The sequence below is a fragment of the Falco peregrinus genome, chromosome 6 (genome assembly GCF_023634155.1).
Source record: "Falco peregrinus isolate bFalPer1 chromosome 6, bFalPer1.pri, whole genome shotgun sequence".
Classification (NCBI taxonomy): Eukaryota; Metazoa; Chordata; class Aves; order Falconiformes; family Falconidae; genus Falco; species Falco peregrinus.
In genome coordinates this window covers 48,054,972-48,072,373 of record NC_073726.1, presented here as the reverse complement: position 1 = coordinate 48,072,373, position 17,402 = coordinate 48,054,972, and the positions used below count along the sequence as shown (strand labels likewise).

The 17,402-nt window shown below is 38.0% G+C and overlaps 1 protein-coding gene across 1 annotated transcript; it reads right to left on the bottom strand.

Annotated features, from left to right (window-relative positions):
* Positions 1–1,753: 1,753 nt before the first annotated feature.
* LTA4H (leukotriene A4 hydrolase) lies at positions 1,754–17,281 on the bottom strand. Its single transcript, XM_055807243.1, has 19 exons — positions 17,071–17,281; positions 15,914–16,044; positions 13,728–13,848; positions 13,140–13,208; positions 12,368–12,472; positions 9,978–10,030; positions 9,307–9,379; positions 8,854–8,994; positions 8,590–8,613; positions 7,509–7,579; positions 7,290–7,401; positions 6,224–6,368; positions 6,039–6,142; positions 5,630–5,700; positions 5,009–5,063; positions 4,094–4,189; positions 3,517–3,599; positions 2,610–2,714; positions 1,754–2,283 (listed from the first exon to the last, which is right to left on the bottom strand). Exons 1-19 carry the CDS (start codon positions 17,218–17,220, stop codon positions 2,163–2,165), a joined length of 1,830 nt encoding a protein of 609 aa, XP_055663218.1. The 5' UTR covers positions 17,221–17,281; the 3' UTR covers positions 1,754–2,162.
* Positions 17,282–17,402: the final 121 nt, after the last annotated feature.

The window sequence follows — 17,402 nt, the reverse complement described above, 5'->3', positions numbered from 1 at the left end:
CTTTCATTATGCTCTGGAAAACGCTGCTAGAACAGGTAGCAACAAACATAAGGCCACACCTGCACACTACTGAGCCTCGTGCTGCTGTATCGTCCTCCTTTTGCAGGCAGATGCGAAGAGGAAAAGATGGGGACAAGTATCTGTTAGATGGTGCCAGAACAGTTTAGCAATAACCACGTCTGCACTGAAGCTGAAAATACTTTTGTCTTTAAAGACAAAGCAGTAACACCTCGTAGTCCATGCCATCCTCAAAAGCGTTCCCAGCAAAGGGAATACTATGAAGAGCACTTACCTGGGGTTGAACTATTCTAAGGAATTTTAACTCAAGACCTATCAGTGGGAGTCTCTGTGTGGGAGACACTGCCCCAGCAGAGCAGGACGCTACCAAAAGCCATGCATGCCACTTTTTTCTTTTCCCAGCTCTAACAGCAAGAAGCCAGAATTACCTGGCAGCACGAACTCCAACTGCCAAATCACTATATATGATAGATTGGCTTTTACAACAAAATGTTGCCACAAAACTAGTAACGTAAAACATTTCTAAAACAAGGCACAGGAGTTCTCATTGCAATCTGACAGCTTGAACCAGAACCTGTTAACACCAGATACCCTCCTCCTACCAGAGCCCCACCCGAGAGAATCCCCAATCAGGTGATGCTGTAGCAGAAACCTGGTTAGATTTTGGAATCACATCAAAGAAATTTCTAACCTGAAATATAGAAGAATTATTTTCAGTGAGTTTTCCAGCAGAAGTTATCACTCATTCAGAGGATTAGCAAGAAGGGAATGAATGGCTCGTTAGGTCCTTAACACAGGAAGAAAGCCTGCTCTTCAGACACAAGGAAATTACACTACTTTTGCTCCCAAAAAAGCCAGTCTTTTCTTGTGTTTATTAAAAACTGAGTATCACAATATTCATAGAAAGTATTTAAATTGATTTTTGAGCCTCAATCGGCTAGGACTTAATTTTTCTATCATTTTTACATAAACTACTTATACATAAGTTAAAGTTGAATGGAAGGACTCAGCATGCCTCAAATTGGTAAAATATAACAAGGTATGTTCATGCCTTTATTTGTATTATAGCTGCCAGCATGAAAAGATGAGTCTCCTGGTAAAGTACGTAACTTCATCTACTTGAAAGCTTATACTGATCAACACTTAGAACAGAAATAAATTGATTGGTAGGCTCTCCACACCCACCTGAAGTGGTATTATTACATCCAAGCCTTTTGCCATGTATTTGGTACCTTCCTCCTCTAAACCAGCGCTTTTTATTTGTTTGTTACTCCTTAATATAGCGGTTTCTCAGATCTAAATCCGTGTCAACAGATCTAATGCTAACTGATCTTCTCCAGGAAAAGCAGTTCTTTCAAACTCACTTCAAAAACCAATCTACAGATGGCAGTATTCACAACAGTTTCACCTAAACCACTGACTTGAAGTGCTGCAAGAACTGTAAGGATAACAGCCTTTTTTTAAGTTTTTAAACTTAGAGATAAGTTGTTATATTAGCATGTCCAGAATTGATTAAAAATTGCAAATATTAAAAAATTCAAGCTGAGGATGGAAAGACTTGGGCTTTAGTGCCCCCCTGCAATAATTAGAAGCTTTGAAAATACATAGTGGGTTGAAATCTGTTTAGGTTTTTGTAGTCCTCTTAGACCCGTAATAAGAATTTCTCCACAACAAAGAAGAGTAAATAAAACTGTTATTTCAAAAATTTTCATACAGATCAATACACAGACAAGCAGACAATGAAAAGATTTATTTTTCAGACTTCAGACAGTGGACCTTTCAACCACATTGCTATGAAAAAGAAAGCTGTGCACAAAGAGCCATACCATCCACCAATTAATTTTCTGTGTTTTTGAATTCCACGACTGACAAACGACTACATCTTAGAACAGCTTTTATCTGTGTTCTAAAAATTGCTTGTAACAAAACCATTCTCCCGATACCAGAGATTTAGCAATTTTACTGTTTTACTTGGAAATGCAAAACAGAAAGTACTGAACTTGAGGTGGAAAGTTCATTTTAAGCTAAATTAGTACTAAAGCAGCAGAGCACTTTATGGCATAACCAAGCACGCATATCAACAGTTTGTGGAATCAGTCTCTTCTTTCAGCAACAAGAACATTTCAGAGAAATCAGTAAATTTGTCACTGATCCAGTTTCAAGTCTTTGCCCACAAGCATTGAAGTGACTGGGTGCATAGAGGCTCTATGCTCCAGAAATGTCTTTACAGCCAGATCTTGACACTTGTCAAAATTGTAAAGGTCCCTGTAAAAGGAGGAAAAAAAAGAAAAAACCCAACTCATTATTACAAAAATCCTTGAAAATAGTACAATGGGGGTTTTCTCAAGGTTTTACTTTTGCCTTGAAAGCTTCGCATTAAAGTGTATACCGGAAGACTAAGCTCTCTTCTATCCAAAAAGTCAGCAAGTGGAAAGTGACTCTGAAGATAAGCTTGTCCACAGTATACAGAAAATTCTGTATTATATCACTTTGAAACATAACAAATACACGTACAATGTCAAGTATTATACATTCCATTATACTAAAAATGTCAACAGCATGAGCTCCTACAATTTGGAGATTACTTTTACCTGAACAAGGGTCGAGTAAACTTCATCCTGCCCTGATCTGTTGCCATTTTTAAAGCCAGAGGAATAGCTTCTTCCCACCTGGACTTGATACAGAGGCGCAGCCATCTGGGGAGAAAAAATAAAATAAAATAAAAATTACACTTTTATGTTCATTTGTGATGATTACTTAGCTCACAATTCTTTTCCTGGGCAGTGCTGTGTCACCAGGGGAATGAGATTCTAGCTAAGTTCAACATTAAATATTTAGTGCCTGACTACCACATTACGGAAGTGGACTTTTCTATAAAATAGGAAAAAATTGCTTCAAAGTTTCTCCAAAATGGTCCAATGATCTTCTGCAGCTATGTATCTTTTATATTACAGTAGTGTCCAGATGCATCACTCAGAATTACAGGGCACTTGTCGTATTTGACCAAGTGATTGAAAAAAACAACAAAAAAAACCCCAAACAAAACAACTCCAGCAACTGGCATGTGCTTGTTTGGTTTTAAAAATAAGAAACTGACAAGAACTAGAAACTATACTGTATATTTAAAATACTTAGGTTTTTTAATAAGAAACAAAGAGCTCTAAGTTAGTTAAGGCAGAATAACCATGATTATTGCAAATGTATCTAAGTACATAACAGCAACAAAATATGCAATACTTCAAGATACTTGTTAAGACTGTTTATGTCCTCAAGAATACCTTTTTTTTTTTTTTTTAAACAACTGGCATGTGTAAATACAAAGTGCTCTGGTAAGCATGCTTGCACGTGCACTGACAAAAAAAACACCACCACAACAACAAAAATCCCCCAAAACCTACACCAGTTCTGTACAACAGTATGTCTCAGACATTTATGAAGCAGGACACTTTGTTTTATGAAAGCATTTAACAGTAGAAAAATGCCCATACTAGAACTAACCTGAATCTTATTTCAGAATTGTTTATAGCATTGAAGTCATACACTTGCTGCATTCGTTGGACATGTGACACTGGAAGAGGAGCCTGAAAAAGTATATTGCATAGTCAGAACAAGCCAGAGGCACACTTCAAGCCACATACTCCAAAAATAAACAGGTTCATGCAAGAAGACTGATGTTACAAAGGAATTAAAAGTTTACCATGACAAATATTTGTATTTGTTCCTTTCACCTTCTCATAGTATTGGGGGAGGAGCAAGGAATAAACATTAGCAAATTCCCATATCCAGTATTTTCATTCCATTTTATTTCTAGCTTAACATCAAATGCAGACAAATTTAAGCACCTTACAGTTTTGCTTTTACCTTTCAGTCCAAAATACTCTGTATGTCACTTGTTAGCTGAAGAGCCAGACATAATCAGCGAGGCACGGATGAACATTTTAGTAACTATGTATGGCAAGAGCAGATTATTTTAGCAAGTTTTAGAAGAAAACAGACAACTTAATTCCAAAGCACACTTGCGAGTTCTGTCTGCTTTTATGATACCAAAATCAAGTTACCCCAGGCACACATTTACCTCCAGAAGCAACAGTGCCAGGAACTCAATCAACTGATGAGATGACATATCCTTGAGGTCTGCTGAGCTGAATGAGCCCAAATCACTCTCTTCCGCCTAAAAGAGAATGGTTACTTAAGTTTTTAATAGGTATTTCAAAGCATAATCAGCTATAATTTCTTGTTTGGAAATCCACATTTACTGTTGTGTCATTCCACATAAAAAAAGATACTGATCTGTATTTGTGCAGGATGTTACAAGAAGGGGAAGGGAGGGACTTAAGCTACCGCCTGATGCTTGGTATTCTTCACTTCAATTAACTTGTTTTCTCTCCACTAACATTTTATCTCCACTGCCTTTGTCTTAAAGTGAAAAATCAACTACTTTTTTATGTAAAAAGCAACATTAAGGAAGTTAAAGATAACATGCTAAATACAGTGAAAAGCCACAGAGCTAACAAAAGGAAGGCATGCTGAATTCTCTATTAGTTGTATGAATTCTGTGCTTAAAATTATGAGAAAATTGTGTGGTATTAGTTACTTATTATGATTTTGATAAGAAATGCATACTAGTCCAGCGTAATGTAGGGAAACTATGGCTGATACAATATAATCAGTAATATAGAGATACCTTGGCATTTGTTTTTAAATCAAGCCGTAACATCAGTTTCAAAAAGATTATTCCCAGTTTGTTTATTACACATAACAAAAAGCTGGCTGTGTGTCTTGTTAAAATACGTACTGCACTTCACATACAGAAGTCATAGCAAATCCACAGAGTCTGTGATAAAAGGCTAGCTTATGAAATGCAAAATCCCTGGCAGCCATGAAAACACTCTCTCTCAGCAAATGATAGACTTCAGAAGAGAATGGCTCACTATACAAAGAGAACTAGCTTTTCAAGATACAGGCACCTCGGTGTTCTTTGACCACTCACTTTGATCCATCGTTGGCTCAAGGCAACACAAGCATTTGCTAGTGTCATATCATACCTGTCAAATATTAAAAACAAAGGATCACACTTCGGAAACACAAAAAGCTCCTGCAATATTTTCACAAGAATGGTTATACGTTATTTTCAAACAGCTCCACATTTGTTCATTGTAGGCTTGAACTCAATATTGCAACAAATTTTTCAGAAGATCTATTAAAACACAATATATTTCAGTTTTAGTTAGAAGCACTTTGTGCATAGGTGATACTATCCTTTGATCCATACACTCCTAAAACGACCAATACTTTTGAGCACATACGCTCACACATTTATTATAGCTTATAGCCAAAAGAAGAATATTGCTGTAACAAACTGCCAAAAAAAAAGAATCTGTCCTGGCAACTTTCAAAGCAAAATGAATTTCTACCAGAATAAAAAAATTGAAAATATTAACAGCTATGCATTTTTCTCCTACATGAATTTCTGCATAGTACTAGGACATTTTCTAATAAAAGGTTTGTGGGAAGACTTTCACCCTGTTTACAAACTGCTTCATGACTGTGTTTGGAAAATCATGTGCAATCTGGAGAAGGAAAAGATGAGCTATGAAAGAATGCAGCTTACGTAGGCTTCGCTGGTGGCATTCCTGGAGCATAAAACCATGAGTTCCAGTCAACTTTATCAAGAACAGCTACCTAGAAAGCAACACAAATTCTTATTCAGTTTTATATGTTATTTTTAGAGAAAAGCTTATCCTACGAAAACTAGTTTCAATCTTTTTAACATCTCTCCAATTACCCTGGAGAATCCTATACAGATTACTTCAAAACAATATTCCTTTCTAGAAAAAAAAAAAAAAGGCCTATTAATGCAAACCTGTATTTGTAAGAGGCCAGACTACATCATATTAAAATCTTGAGATAAGTAAGAGAAAGATAAAGAACAGGTCCTTTCAAGAAGGTAATTCCTGAGCTATGCCATAGTTTCACATAATTAAAAGGTTTCAAGCAATTAGTTTTAAATACTAGCCAACCTTATCCTTGAAGTATGAGTACAAGAACTTCTTCCAGTCCTCCGTTACTATGCTCTTATAAGCAAACTGCTGAATGTAAGCCTTCAAGAAGCCAATGAAGACATCTAGCAGTTAAAAAACAAACTGTTTCAGCATTTGAAATTGAAATAGGAAACAGTAATACATAAAGTCTGACTAACACTTACTTGGTCCTCCAAGAAGTTGTTCAAGGTAAAAAAGCAAAGCAAAGCCTTTCTCATACGGAACAGATGAATAGGCAACATCAGGATCTACTTCACTCAGGTTAGGGATAAGGTTAGTTAGAGGATTTTTATCTCCAAGAGTATTTATCTGTTATAAAGACACAAGAAAATATAATCACTAGGAAAACTAGCACTCTTGCAAATCACTACTAATCCCATTTATAACCCATCCAAAACTAGGGTAGCCTCATTTCAAAGCATTCTTTCTCATTCTCCTTCTTCACATTGTGAATCTCCACAAAACCTATTTACTAATCTGTTTTATCAGTGTCTGATTGTGTATCAAACGGAAAGGTGTTAGGATCAGTCACTCTGTGCTCCAGTTGTCTCAAAGCAGTTAATTGCTGTCATGTCTGTCATAAGCATGAGCACCTAGTAAACTGTATTTATCCCTTTATTAACAAACTATTTAAACTACTTGATTTAGATGGGTGGTATAAAGAATAAAATCCGAGGAAATACTCATAGTAAACCAGGTAATCTGCATCACCAAACTGAATGAAAGGGCTGGAAATATCACAGGCTGGAAATCTGAAAACTGTAGTTCAACTATGCTACTTAAACACAAAACTAAACCACCTTCCTAGGCAGTAACAGATTAAGAATATGCTAAATTATAATGCAGTACACAGAAAAAAAAAAATCAGTTACATGAGGCATTGGAAATTCTGATGGTCATGTTTGCAGATAATTTTGACAAGCTTTCAGCTGCTTGTATGTTAACAGATAATACTGCAATTTAGCCATACCCAGAACAAACAAGAGAGTCTATAAAGATATTCACCCTTACAAAACAGCTTAGAACAGTTCAAAAAATCTGAGTATATTAAAACTATTACCTTGGGAAGAGATCATATATCTTGGAATCAAAGTTGTTCATCCTCTAATAAAAAAAGTCTTAGAAAAGCTGACTAGAGAAGTCTTATTTGTAGGTAACACAACAAATCAGCTTTATTTTATTTAGGTATAGGCTTAAACATGAAGTTATCACAACTTTAAAAATATTTACCGTGTTCTGCAGTTCCCTCCAACCTCCCAGGGCCTGAAAGTGCCTGAACTGCTCACCAAACAACTGACCACCAATCCTGCGTTCCAGGTATACAGTATGTCCCTCATTCAACCTGGAAATACATTGATAAAGTCAGCAGTTTGGTAAAATGAATTTAGTTGGTCTCTTTACAGATTAACTATAAAATATGATTTGCATTGCATTGAACATCACACCTACCAAAAATGCTCCCATGTTTTGTTTGTTACCAAGTTTCCTGTCCAGCTGTGAGAGATTTCATGAGCAATAACCTAAACCACAGAAAACAATGACAGATCTACTATTTAGACTCCTCTGAAAAACGAACATCAAATCCCAACAGAAAAAAAAAATCCTAATGGAATCTCATTCCCTGCATTACATCCCCAAAGCCAGTCAGCATTCACAGCTCTGTAAACTTATCCATATGAATTTTATTTAGAGGACTAACACTATGCTACTGAACCTTCTCCAGAAATAATTTTGAATGGCCAGCCTGCAAGTCATAGAGTCACACTGATCAACAAAAATAATTCCTCTGGTAGTACAGTGCAGGTTTATGAAGTCACATTTCAGAATACTGGACCCATGCCAAGTGACAGGCTAGTACTACTTTCCCCACGTAAGCAACTTCTGCAGTGCTGAGATGTTCTCAAATATCAAATAGTAAGAAAACAGTCACCCCCAGAAGGATAATGAAGCATAATATATTAAAAAGTATCCATGTCAAATATTTCAGTACTATTGGGATAAGGCAACATTATTTTTATTTTTAGCAGTGTATCAGTCTAGTAGAAAGACATGAGATAAAACTGCATCCAGAATACTCAACCTTCCAGAAAAACCAAAATTTATTCAAATCATACTCATGATTTCTGCTTCAAAAGAAAGCTGTACACAGTGTGAGTTCTAGTGCATACAGACATATAGTGAAAGAAGTTCTCTACGAACAACTTCACTGAGATCAACTCAGTTGTGGGTTTTAAACATATCTATACACAGGACAGGACAAAAGATACTGACCAGCTTACTTCAGTCAGCCCCCTAGGCACACAGACACCCATGTTGTTTTCATCTCTTTGTTATACAAATAGATGTGTCTCCAGTTTTCTAAAGTTTACTTAGAACTAAAACTCACTTTGTAGGACTTCTTGAGTTACTGCCGTAACTTTTAATTCCCCCAATGAAAAAGAGACCAAGTTTTCAGGTATCTATTACAAAAAGTTAAGACACAACTTCAAGTTGCATTCTACTTGAAGACATGAACCTATTTTGCACTTACATTTGACAGAGATCGATCACCTGCCTAAAAAAAAAAAAGACAAGGGAATTGTCAGTTCAAGTAAACATCAATATATACTACTTAACGCAGTTTCATGGATGATCACTATCTGCCTCACTGCAAAGCAGGCAGGAACATTTACAGTTCTTGCTAAAGGGAAGGTTAATCCAATTTAATTATCCAATAATCCAGTGATTAATATTCATCACTTGATGGATAAGCAAGCCCTAAGCAAAAGCTGACTTTTGTCAGTGTTACACTTACCAATAGTGTTGGAGTTACAAAAGTAAGACAAGGATTCTCCATACCACCATAAGGAAAAGAAGGTGGCAAGACTAACAAATCATACTGCCCCCACACATAGGGTCCTGCTAAATCTTCTGCTATTTTCAGCATAGCTTCAGCCTGAAACAAGAATTCACATTAGTTTCTAACATGACTTCTGACTACAAACACTGAACAAGTAATAAGCTACGGATCCTGTACTTCGTTCTGTTTCATCTTGGCATGTCCCACATGCAAAATGAGTACAAGACCGAATCAATATTTATTTTCAGTAGTAGTTTTGTGTTCCAACAGAACAGCAGCATTTTTTGGGGTGGGAGGTAGAGGAAGCACAGCTATACATGAACAAAACACTGAACTACAGTCTGTTCCTTTTCCAATACTATGTTAAACAAAGTTAGTTTACAAAAGATTTTTTTGTAAATTACCCACCTCAGCAAATTCATAGGCTGACTTATCCACTAGTTCCTTTTCAGCCCACACCAGTGTCCTTGGGCCAATCTTTCTGTTGAAAGTAAAAATGCCACTAAGACACCATGAGCCAGAAATAATTCTATGGGAAACTAATACAGAGAGCACATGTTTAACTGCTCACAAGTACGCCTTGTTGCTGAATCTTTGTCACTTTTTCCTTTCCATACTAAAGTAAGTTTTAGAAAACAAAACAAAGCACACATATCCACTCTTCGGGACACATAAATAGAACGTACATTTCTGCAAAGCCGTAATATAAAAGCATTATTATGGGTTAGATTAACACATCCTTGTGCAGATGAGCAAGGAGGCTGAAGCTGTAATTTTCTGCCTCTTGTATATGATGAGGCTCATCTGTTACCTGAGGAAAAAGATACTATTCCCAGAACTAGAAAAAGCTCTTAGCGGTTCCAATCAATTTCAAACTCTTCACGGTATTTACTTAACTTACAGCAAAAGTATACTCTATAGAAAAAACGATGCAAGAGTGAATCAAGATACAAGCAGTTTGTTAACACACTGGTTCACTGAAAGACCTTTTAAAACTAGAAACAAGACCAAGAAACAAAAAGAATAACTTAAGTTTTATTATGATTATTAATATATATACTTGGTGCAGATGCACTCACCTGCTTTCTAAAGCTCCAACCACTAAAGCAATCAAGTAGCAAGGTATGGGAACCTAGTGGAGAATGTGAGAAAAAAAAGAAAACTTATTTGCAATGTGAGCTATCAACACAACTGATTCAAAGAAAAACAAAGGTATGTAAATGAAGAAGTGTGCGTATTTCCTCCACAGTTTCCTGCCTTATATTATAATAAAGGCATTGTTTTCTCTCCCCTAATGGTATTTCTTTATCTACAAGTAGTACTTGTTTCACAAATGTTTCATGTAAAGGCCACAAAATTGTAAGTATCATCTCTGAAAAAAAATCTGCCTACAAAAATGTCACTAGTTCAGCTACTGGTCAAAAAGAAAATCAGTTTTCCATATTCATTCCAGTTCCATTAAATTTTATGGAAGAGAAGTTAGGAGATACTGCTCAGATAAAGGGCAGTTGTATCACACAGAAAGACACAGGAAGAGCTTTATTCAATTCAGGTAAACAAGAATATTTATGGATACGAAAGTCAGCAATATATATATTTTATTTCTAAATTTGGAATTACAATAAATTCTAAATATTCGTTATTTTAATGAAAAATATTCCAAAATGACAGTATCTTTATAGAGAAACGCTTCATCCCAGTGCTCTGGGGAAAAAAGGGGTTAATACAGCTGTCCCTGTAAGAGTTCCATTTTATCTGAGTAAACAATATTAAGTATGTAACACTTTAAATCATAATTACTTGAAGACAACATTTCAGAAAAAAAATTTTCTAGTATCCCCAAACCATTACAATATAATTTATTAAAATACCCATATCATGTGTGTTTTAATTTAACATATTAACCCACATAATATATTCTTGAAAAGATTTAAGTCCATTGACTTGTGTTATAGACAAGTTACTAAAAGACTGTCAATATAGCCCTACGTTTTGATGCCCAATTTGCTCATCTGAAATTTTGAAATTACTTCAAATTTCAGTGGCTCTTGGGTTATAAATTCATTTTTACAGAGGCTGCTCACCACTATGCTTCTTACCAGCTTGGCCATGCAGGAACAAAAAAAAAGCAGTTCTGGGTGAGCTCAGCACAAATGCATACCCCAGCGTGTGATGCATTTTCCTTTTTTGTCTAAGGAAACACATGCCTTTTTAAAAAAAATTAGTCTCATGATTCTCTATGTTAGACAATGCATATGTCTTTTTGTGATGCATTTGTCTTTTTTCATTGATTTATTTTGTGTTTAATGCATCTGACTTCTTTTGTTGAATGAAACACATGCCTTTTCTAACAAATTATTTTAACAGCTTTCTATATTAAAAAGGGTAGTACAATTTCAATTAAACTAAATGTTATTCCTTGTACAGGTCCACCAAACTTACCAACAGTGTATTTCCAGATAACATACAGCTCTGGATACATAAAACATAGAAGCCTTATGCACTAGACCAAGAGTGGCAAATGTTTTGGCTTCACAGAGAAGGCAGAACACCACACACAGATCTCACAGATAAGGTCACAATTATTTTCCTCTCTCCCTCCCCTCTCGCCTCTCTCAGGTTTCACACAGCAGCCAAATCAACCCAACAGCTGCTGCAGTTCAGAGTAGGTTTCCCTCTTCTTGCCAGTCACACAATTCCATCCCTCCTTGCAGTCATTCGGTCCCCTCAGCAGCCCAGATCAGGTCACTAAAACAATTTCTTTTTAAAATTTAAGTTAATTTTATCTGCTTGTTCAGCAAAACGTACTAGGTTCACCAAGGGACCCCATAAACATCAGAACTGTAACCCAAGAAGTTGTAAAACAAAAATGCCACAACAGTAAATTGAGATTGCCACTTTAGGAGCAGTGGTATCATTAAACTAGCTGCACCACTTAATAAAACTTCACAGTCAGAATGGTAATCTCTAATTAGCTAGAGATAGTTTCCATAAAACCCAAAGTTGTCACCTTTAAATAAAAATAAAAAAATATGTTGTCAGAATTTGCCTAACTTCAAGTTACAAATTGATTCCAATGCTCAGCTTCACTGCTGAGATCCTGGTAAACTTAAAATCTGCAGGACCTGTTTTCCAAAACTCACTCTCATGTTATTCAAGTCCATGCATTACTTCCCAAGAATCAGCGCAGACAGAAAGGGTTTTGACAGTACTAGCTTTCAGTATACTAAACATCTTCAAAACTTGAATTTGGCTTTTCAGGGAATGCCAAAACAACCAGTAAACATCACCTGATCTGGGTGACTTTCCAGAGCTGGGAGATTCATAATACCTCATATTTCTATAGTGGCAAAGATCCATCGTAAGTCACATGATTTAGCAATGACATCAAAACCCCATCTGAAGTGACTGTGAACTGCACGAGTTCTGAGTAAGACCTTAAGCATCTTTACTAGCCTGGAGCACTTACATCCTGACTGAAATGGTATATCTTCCGACTGCTGTCCTCTGGGTCAGGCACCTCTCCATCACGATTAGCACTCATAAGAGCCACCAGCTCTTTAGGAACAGATATCTGAAACAGAAATTTTGGTTACCCAGCCATGAGGAACTCAGGTGGCACACATGATTATACAATATACTAGAAGCAGCAACAGCAAAGAGAGTAGCCCAGATTTATTCTGTTAACTCCTCTCCACCAAGTAGAATATAAGGCATATAGAACATTTTGTCTTAAAGCTGGCAATATTTCATTAACCAGAAAAATTACCTCTGACAGAAGTTAAAAGTTTCACTTTCTTCATACTCCTGAACTGTAATGTCATATTGCACATCTTGCTTTTTGCTTTCTTATAACAATCAGACTATTTTATACCAGGACTGCAAAGATCCCTTAACTATGTACCAGTATATATTACTTAAGGCGTATATGAGAGTAATTTCAAGTACTACAACACTGTTTGTTGCTTTACTGACAGCTTTTCCTGATTTAAGAAGATATTTATTTCTACTACAGCACTTTTTTCCTTTTTTTGAAATAAAGATACATGCGAATGAAAAAGGAGATGATATATACCTAAGAAAACGGTAAAGCTAGGGAAGTGCCACAGGGAACATGGCTCTTACATTAAGATTACAGTTGTCATTCTTTGTTTTTATTTTAGGCCACATGCTGGCAGCTACAAAAAAATACAATTCACCCACTGTGTGTCTTTAGACACACATGACTTAGGTTCATCTACCTCTGCATAGTAGGTCAGTTTCACAGCAGGTGTGTCTTGGCATGGAAAGATGGCTCTGCAGTGGGTAGCCTGGAGGGGATAAAAAAAACCCAAACAACAACAGCTAAACTAACAATCTTTCTAATGCAGAGACATTGATAATGCAGATATATAGAAATAAATCAAACATAATATATTGGGCATCTATACAGCTCATCCAGAGAATTAATTACCTACAAACAAACACTTCCTATCACATAGCATATAGTAGTTTTCATCGTTAAGGCTTCTCTAAAAGAAATAACAGTAGGTAAGACAGATCAATAGCCACATATATTGATTGCAGAGGACTGCATGTTCTTCAACAAGAACACTAGAGAGGGTAAAGCAGATCTGGAATGATTAAATTGCAAATATATAATAAAATCTCAGCCACGTCCTGACTTATTAACTGCTTTCATTTAAGACCTTTGACACTCACAACAAGTTATGGGCTACTGTACTTTTTCCCATGTCAGCCTTCCTCTCCAACTCTCTGGAAACCAAGGGGTATTACAGCAGTATGTCAATGAGTTTGAAAAAAAAAAGATATTTTAAAATCCACTCAACCTGACACTGGCTGAAGAGAAACGGGTGTTGCTTTCCAGAAGTTTGCTCTGGAGTGAACCATTGGAGAGCTGAAGACTTCGGAGAGCTTTCAAAAGAGATTTCAACAATTGCTTCTTGTCCCCTGTGTAATAAAGAATACAGTCAGACTGTTTTGACACAACTCCCAATCACTACTGAAACTCTTCCACAAAGATTCTGAAGAACAGGTCTGCAGCACTGTCCAAAAGCATTAAAATTATTAAAAACCACCTCTCCCTTTCAATTACGATAGTGAAAATTAGCCAGTTTATTTTAATTTTAATGTCCAAGACACTTCTATTATTTTCTTTACTAAGCAGAAATTTTTCCTCTCTTCTCTGCAAGGCCAACATGGACTTTAACCAATTTGGATGAGCTATGTACATCTAGTTTTGTCCCAACTATCTAACGCTGTACACATAAGTATAAAAAAACCTCACTGCAATAAGCAAACAAAAAAGTCTATAAAGCCTATAAAAGAACATACATGTTTCAATAACATAGGATTTGTGTATTCTGTAAATGAAATTCAGATTTTGCAGCTGATGCTATGTTCTTTAAGTATGTTCCTTAAGCAGAAAAACATACATCAATACTGAAAACAGTAATCCTGAAAAACCCTGTTAACAGTAGGGTTAACAAGAAAAATAAAAATCATTCACATTTTATTCAGGGATTCAGAACATGTCTAAAGTAAAAACTAACAGTTCTGTGCAAGACAGGTATCAGCTCGCTAACAAGACAACACACACAAACCTGACATTCATACTTTTTATTTTTTAAAACCATTATCATTACCATCACTGACACCAAAAGCACACAGAAGTACTTGCTTCTGTTATGGGAAAGTTCCAGGTTACACATGCAACTCTCCGGAATTAACAATCCAAGCATAAAACAGAACAAACTTCAGCTGATCAGAGGAACCGGACACTAGATAAGCTGACTAGGTATATGTATCTGGTTTATAACCAGTATTCCAAAGTACATACTTGACAAGAAAAAGAGAAAATAATTTATATTACTGTTAAGGCACATTGCTTAGTGAACAGTCAAGCTTTCAGCTGTAACTCCTACCCTTTCCTATCACAGTTTTATTGATATTTTCATGGGGGACTGTATCTCACGCAAGACTATAAATTCTTACGATCACAACTCATAACTCCCTCTTTGTAGCTTTTTCCTTACAAGGAAATTAGCAATAAAAAGAAAAGCTGAATGTCAAACAAAAACTGGCCTATGTTTCTGCTGTAGCCTGTTTGTATTTAATTTGATCAGTTTCATATCAGATCATGAGCGTCTCCCTAGAAAGGGCAGCTATTGTATGACATTCTCTTCCACATTGTATGTTTCTAAATCGCACTAATTCAGAGAACAATGACAACAAAAAATAAGTAGAAACCAGACATGAGTTTGTAGAGGTAGTAAACTTCTGAAAACAAAACAATCAGAACCAACTTAGTATACAATTTTATTTATATAAAGGAACTTCCTTATACAACCACAGCTTGCAGGTTGGGCACATGCCATACCATGCAGTTACAACATACAAATTGCCAAGAAATTTACTGTAATTTGTCAACAACTTTTTAGTTTTGCAACTGAGAAGGTAGACTATGATAGTTCATTCTCATCATGCTGTTAAAACTCAAGTTTCAGTTTTTAGGGATTTGGGCCTAGCATAGTCAATACAATGAAAAATTTATTATTTGAAAACATGTTTCTATATAATCAGAGTCGTAACCTGCAGTTCTAGAGAAATGCAGGATCAACTCTTGTATGAAAAAGGCAAACAGGGCCTGTAACTTGGTATGTGCTATACTGTAGCAATTCTGAACATGACACAATTCAGGTAGTTGAAGCAGAAAGAATATTACTGACAAGCAGCACTGGAAAAATTGTAATGCATTACACATCATTCCACTATTTTCTTTAGCAACTCATTTTGTACATGGTGTAAGCCCTTGGGACCCGTACAAAGACTCCCAGAGTTTTGGCTGTCTAACGAAAGCCAAATACTAAATTTATCTACATGATCATGCCAAATAAATGCATCACCCTAAATTTATAAAGTGTTTGCAAGCTTTACACAACGATCCTACAGGCACATAAGCACTTTACACAGTGCATTTTGGAAACCACTTAAAGAAACAGGCAAAAATGCATACCTTCTTAGTTCAAAAGGAAGTGTGATTTCCAGGGGGGTCCCCTTGAAACTGTGCTTTTGTCCAAAACCAAATTTTGCATCCTGTCCATTTACGGTCACTTTAAATATCTGTAGGTCTTTTGTATCCAAGACCTGTAATGAAGCAAATATTACATACCTGTTAAATAGTGCAATAATGAATGTAGCACTCATAAAATCTTAAACACAAGTGTCTCTGAAGGAAAAAGTATTGACTAAGCAAAACCAGAAAAAACTGACTGAGCACTAGGAACCAGCGTTTTAAGAGAGCAGCACTCAAATTAGAAAACTGGAGGGCAAAGAGGATGATAACCAACTTCTGACCGTGGAAGTGGAAACAGGAGTTTACCAAGGTAACTACAAGGGACTTCCCAGTGCTGCTATGAAATGAGAATGATAGAAAAGGCCCTGCCAATGTTTCCACCCTGAACTACCCACTAAGAATCTAGACTTCCATGCAATGGAAGGTGAGTTAAATAACGCAGCATGACTGAAGTGTTACTCTTTTATTATTAACAGGATGGTTTGGGGTTTTTTTTCTATAAGATGTGCCGACCAAAACGATTTTATGGAGCCAGCATGCAAAAAGCCCACAACCCCCAAACTTCGCTTTGCATGTTAAGCAAAGCTGATGAAGTTTATACGTGTATTTGCGTAGCTAACCGAGAAAGTAGCTGGCATAATAAAACACAGACGTGAAAAAGCCGTAAGCGTAGTTTTCCAATGGCTCATTCCCATCTTTTCGGCAACAGGCTCTTCGCCATTTTAAGGGGAACGAACGCATGGCTGCCCTTCCCTTGCACGACGCGCCGGCTGCAGGCGCGGCAAGCGGGAGGCCCGGGCGGCGCGGTGTGAGGAGCGCGCAGGGGCCGCGGGCGCGCCCGACCGGCCGGCGGCTCCAGCCCGGCAGGCGGCAGGACCGGCGGGTCCCGGGGGTGAGGTGGCCGCCAGCGGCTGCAGGGAAGGAGGGACCGGGGCGACGGCCGAGGGGAGACGCCGCCGAGGCGGCCCCGAGCGGCACGGCCCCCGCACCCCGCCGCTCCCCCTCCGACGGGCGCCCCGGAGCGACCCCTCACGGGCCGCCGCCTTCCCCGCCGCGGACAGCGCGGGGGTCGCGCCTCCACCCCGCCCCGCCGTTACCAGGCAGCGCTGCGCCTCGCGCTCGGCGCGCGCGGTGAAGGCCGCCGTGCCCCGCAGCGCCTGCGCGCCGAAGTCCACGCGGCAGCGCAGGTAGAGGTGGCGCGTGAGGCAGCAGGAGGGCGACGCGAAGGAGCTGGGGTCCGCCGCCATCGCTCGCGCGCCGTCTGCCCCGAGCCGCGGACCGCGGGCAGCGCCGGGGCCGCCCCGCCTAGTGCGGGAGGGGTGCCCGCGCTAGGGCCTCTGGGAGGCGTAGTCCCGCCCTCCGCGGGAAGCGCGAGGGCAGCGCGCGGAGAACTACGAGGCCCGCGGCGCATCGCGGGAGGAGGCGGCGC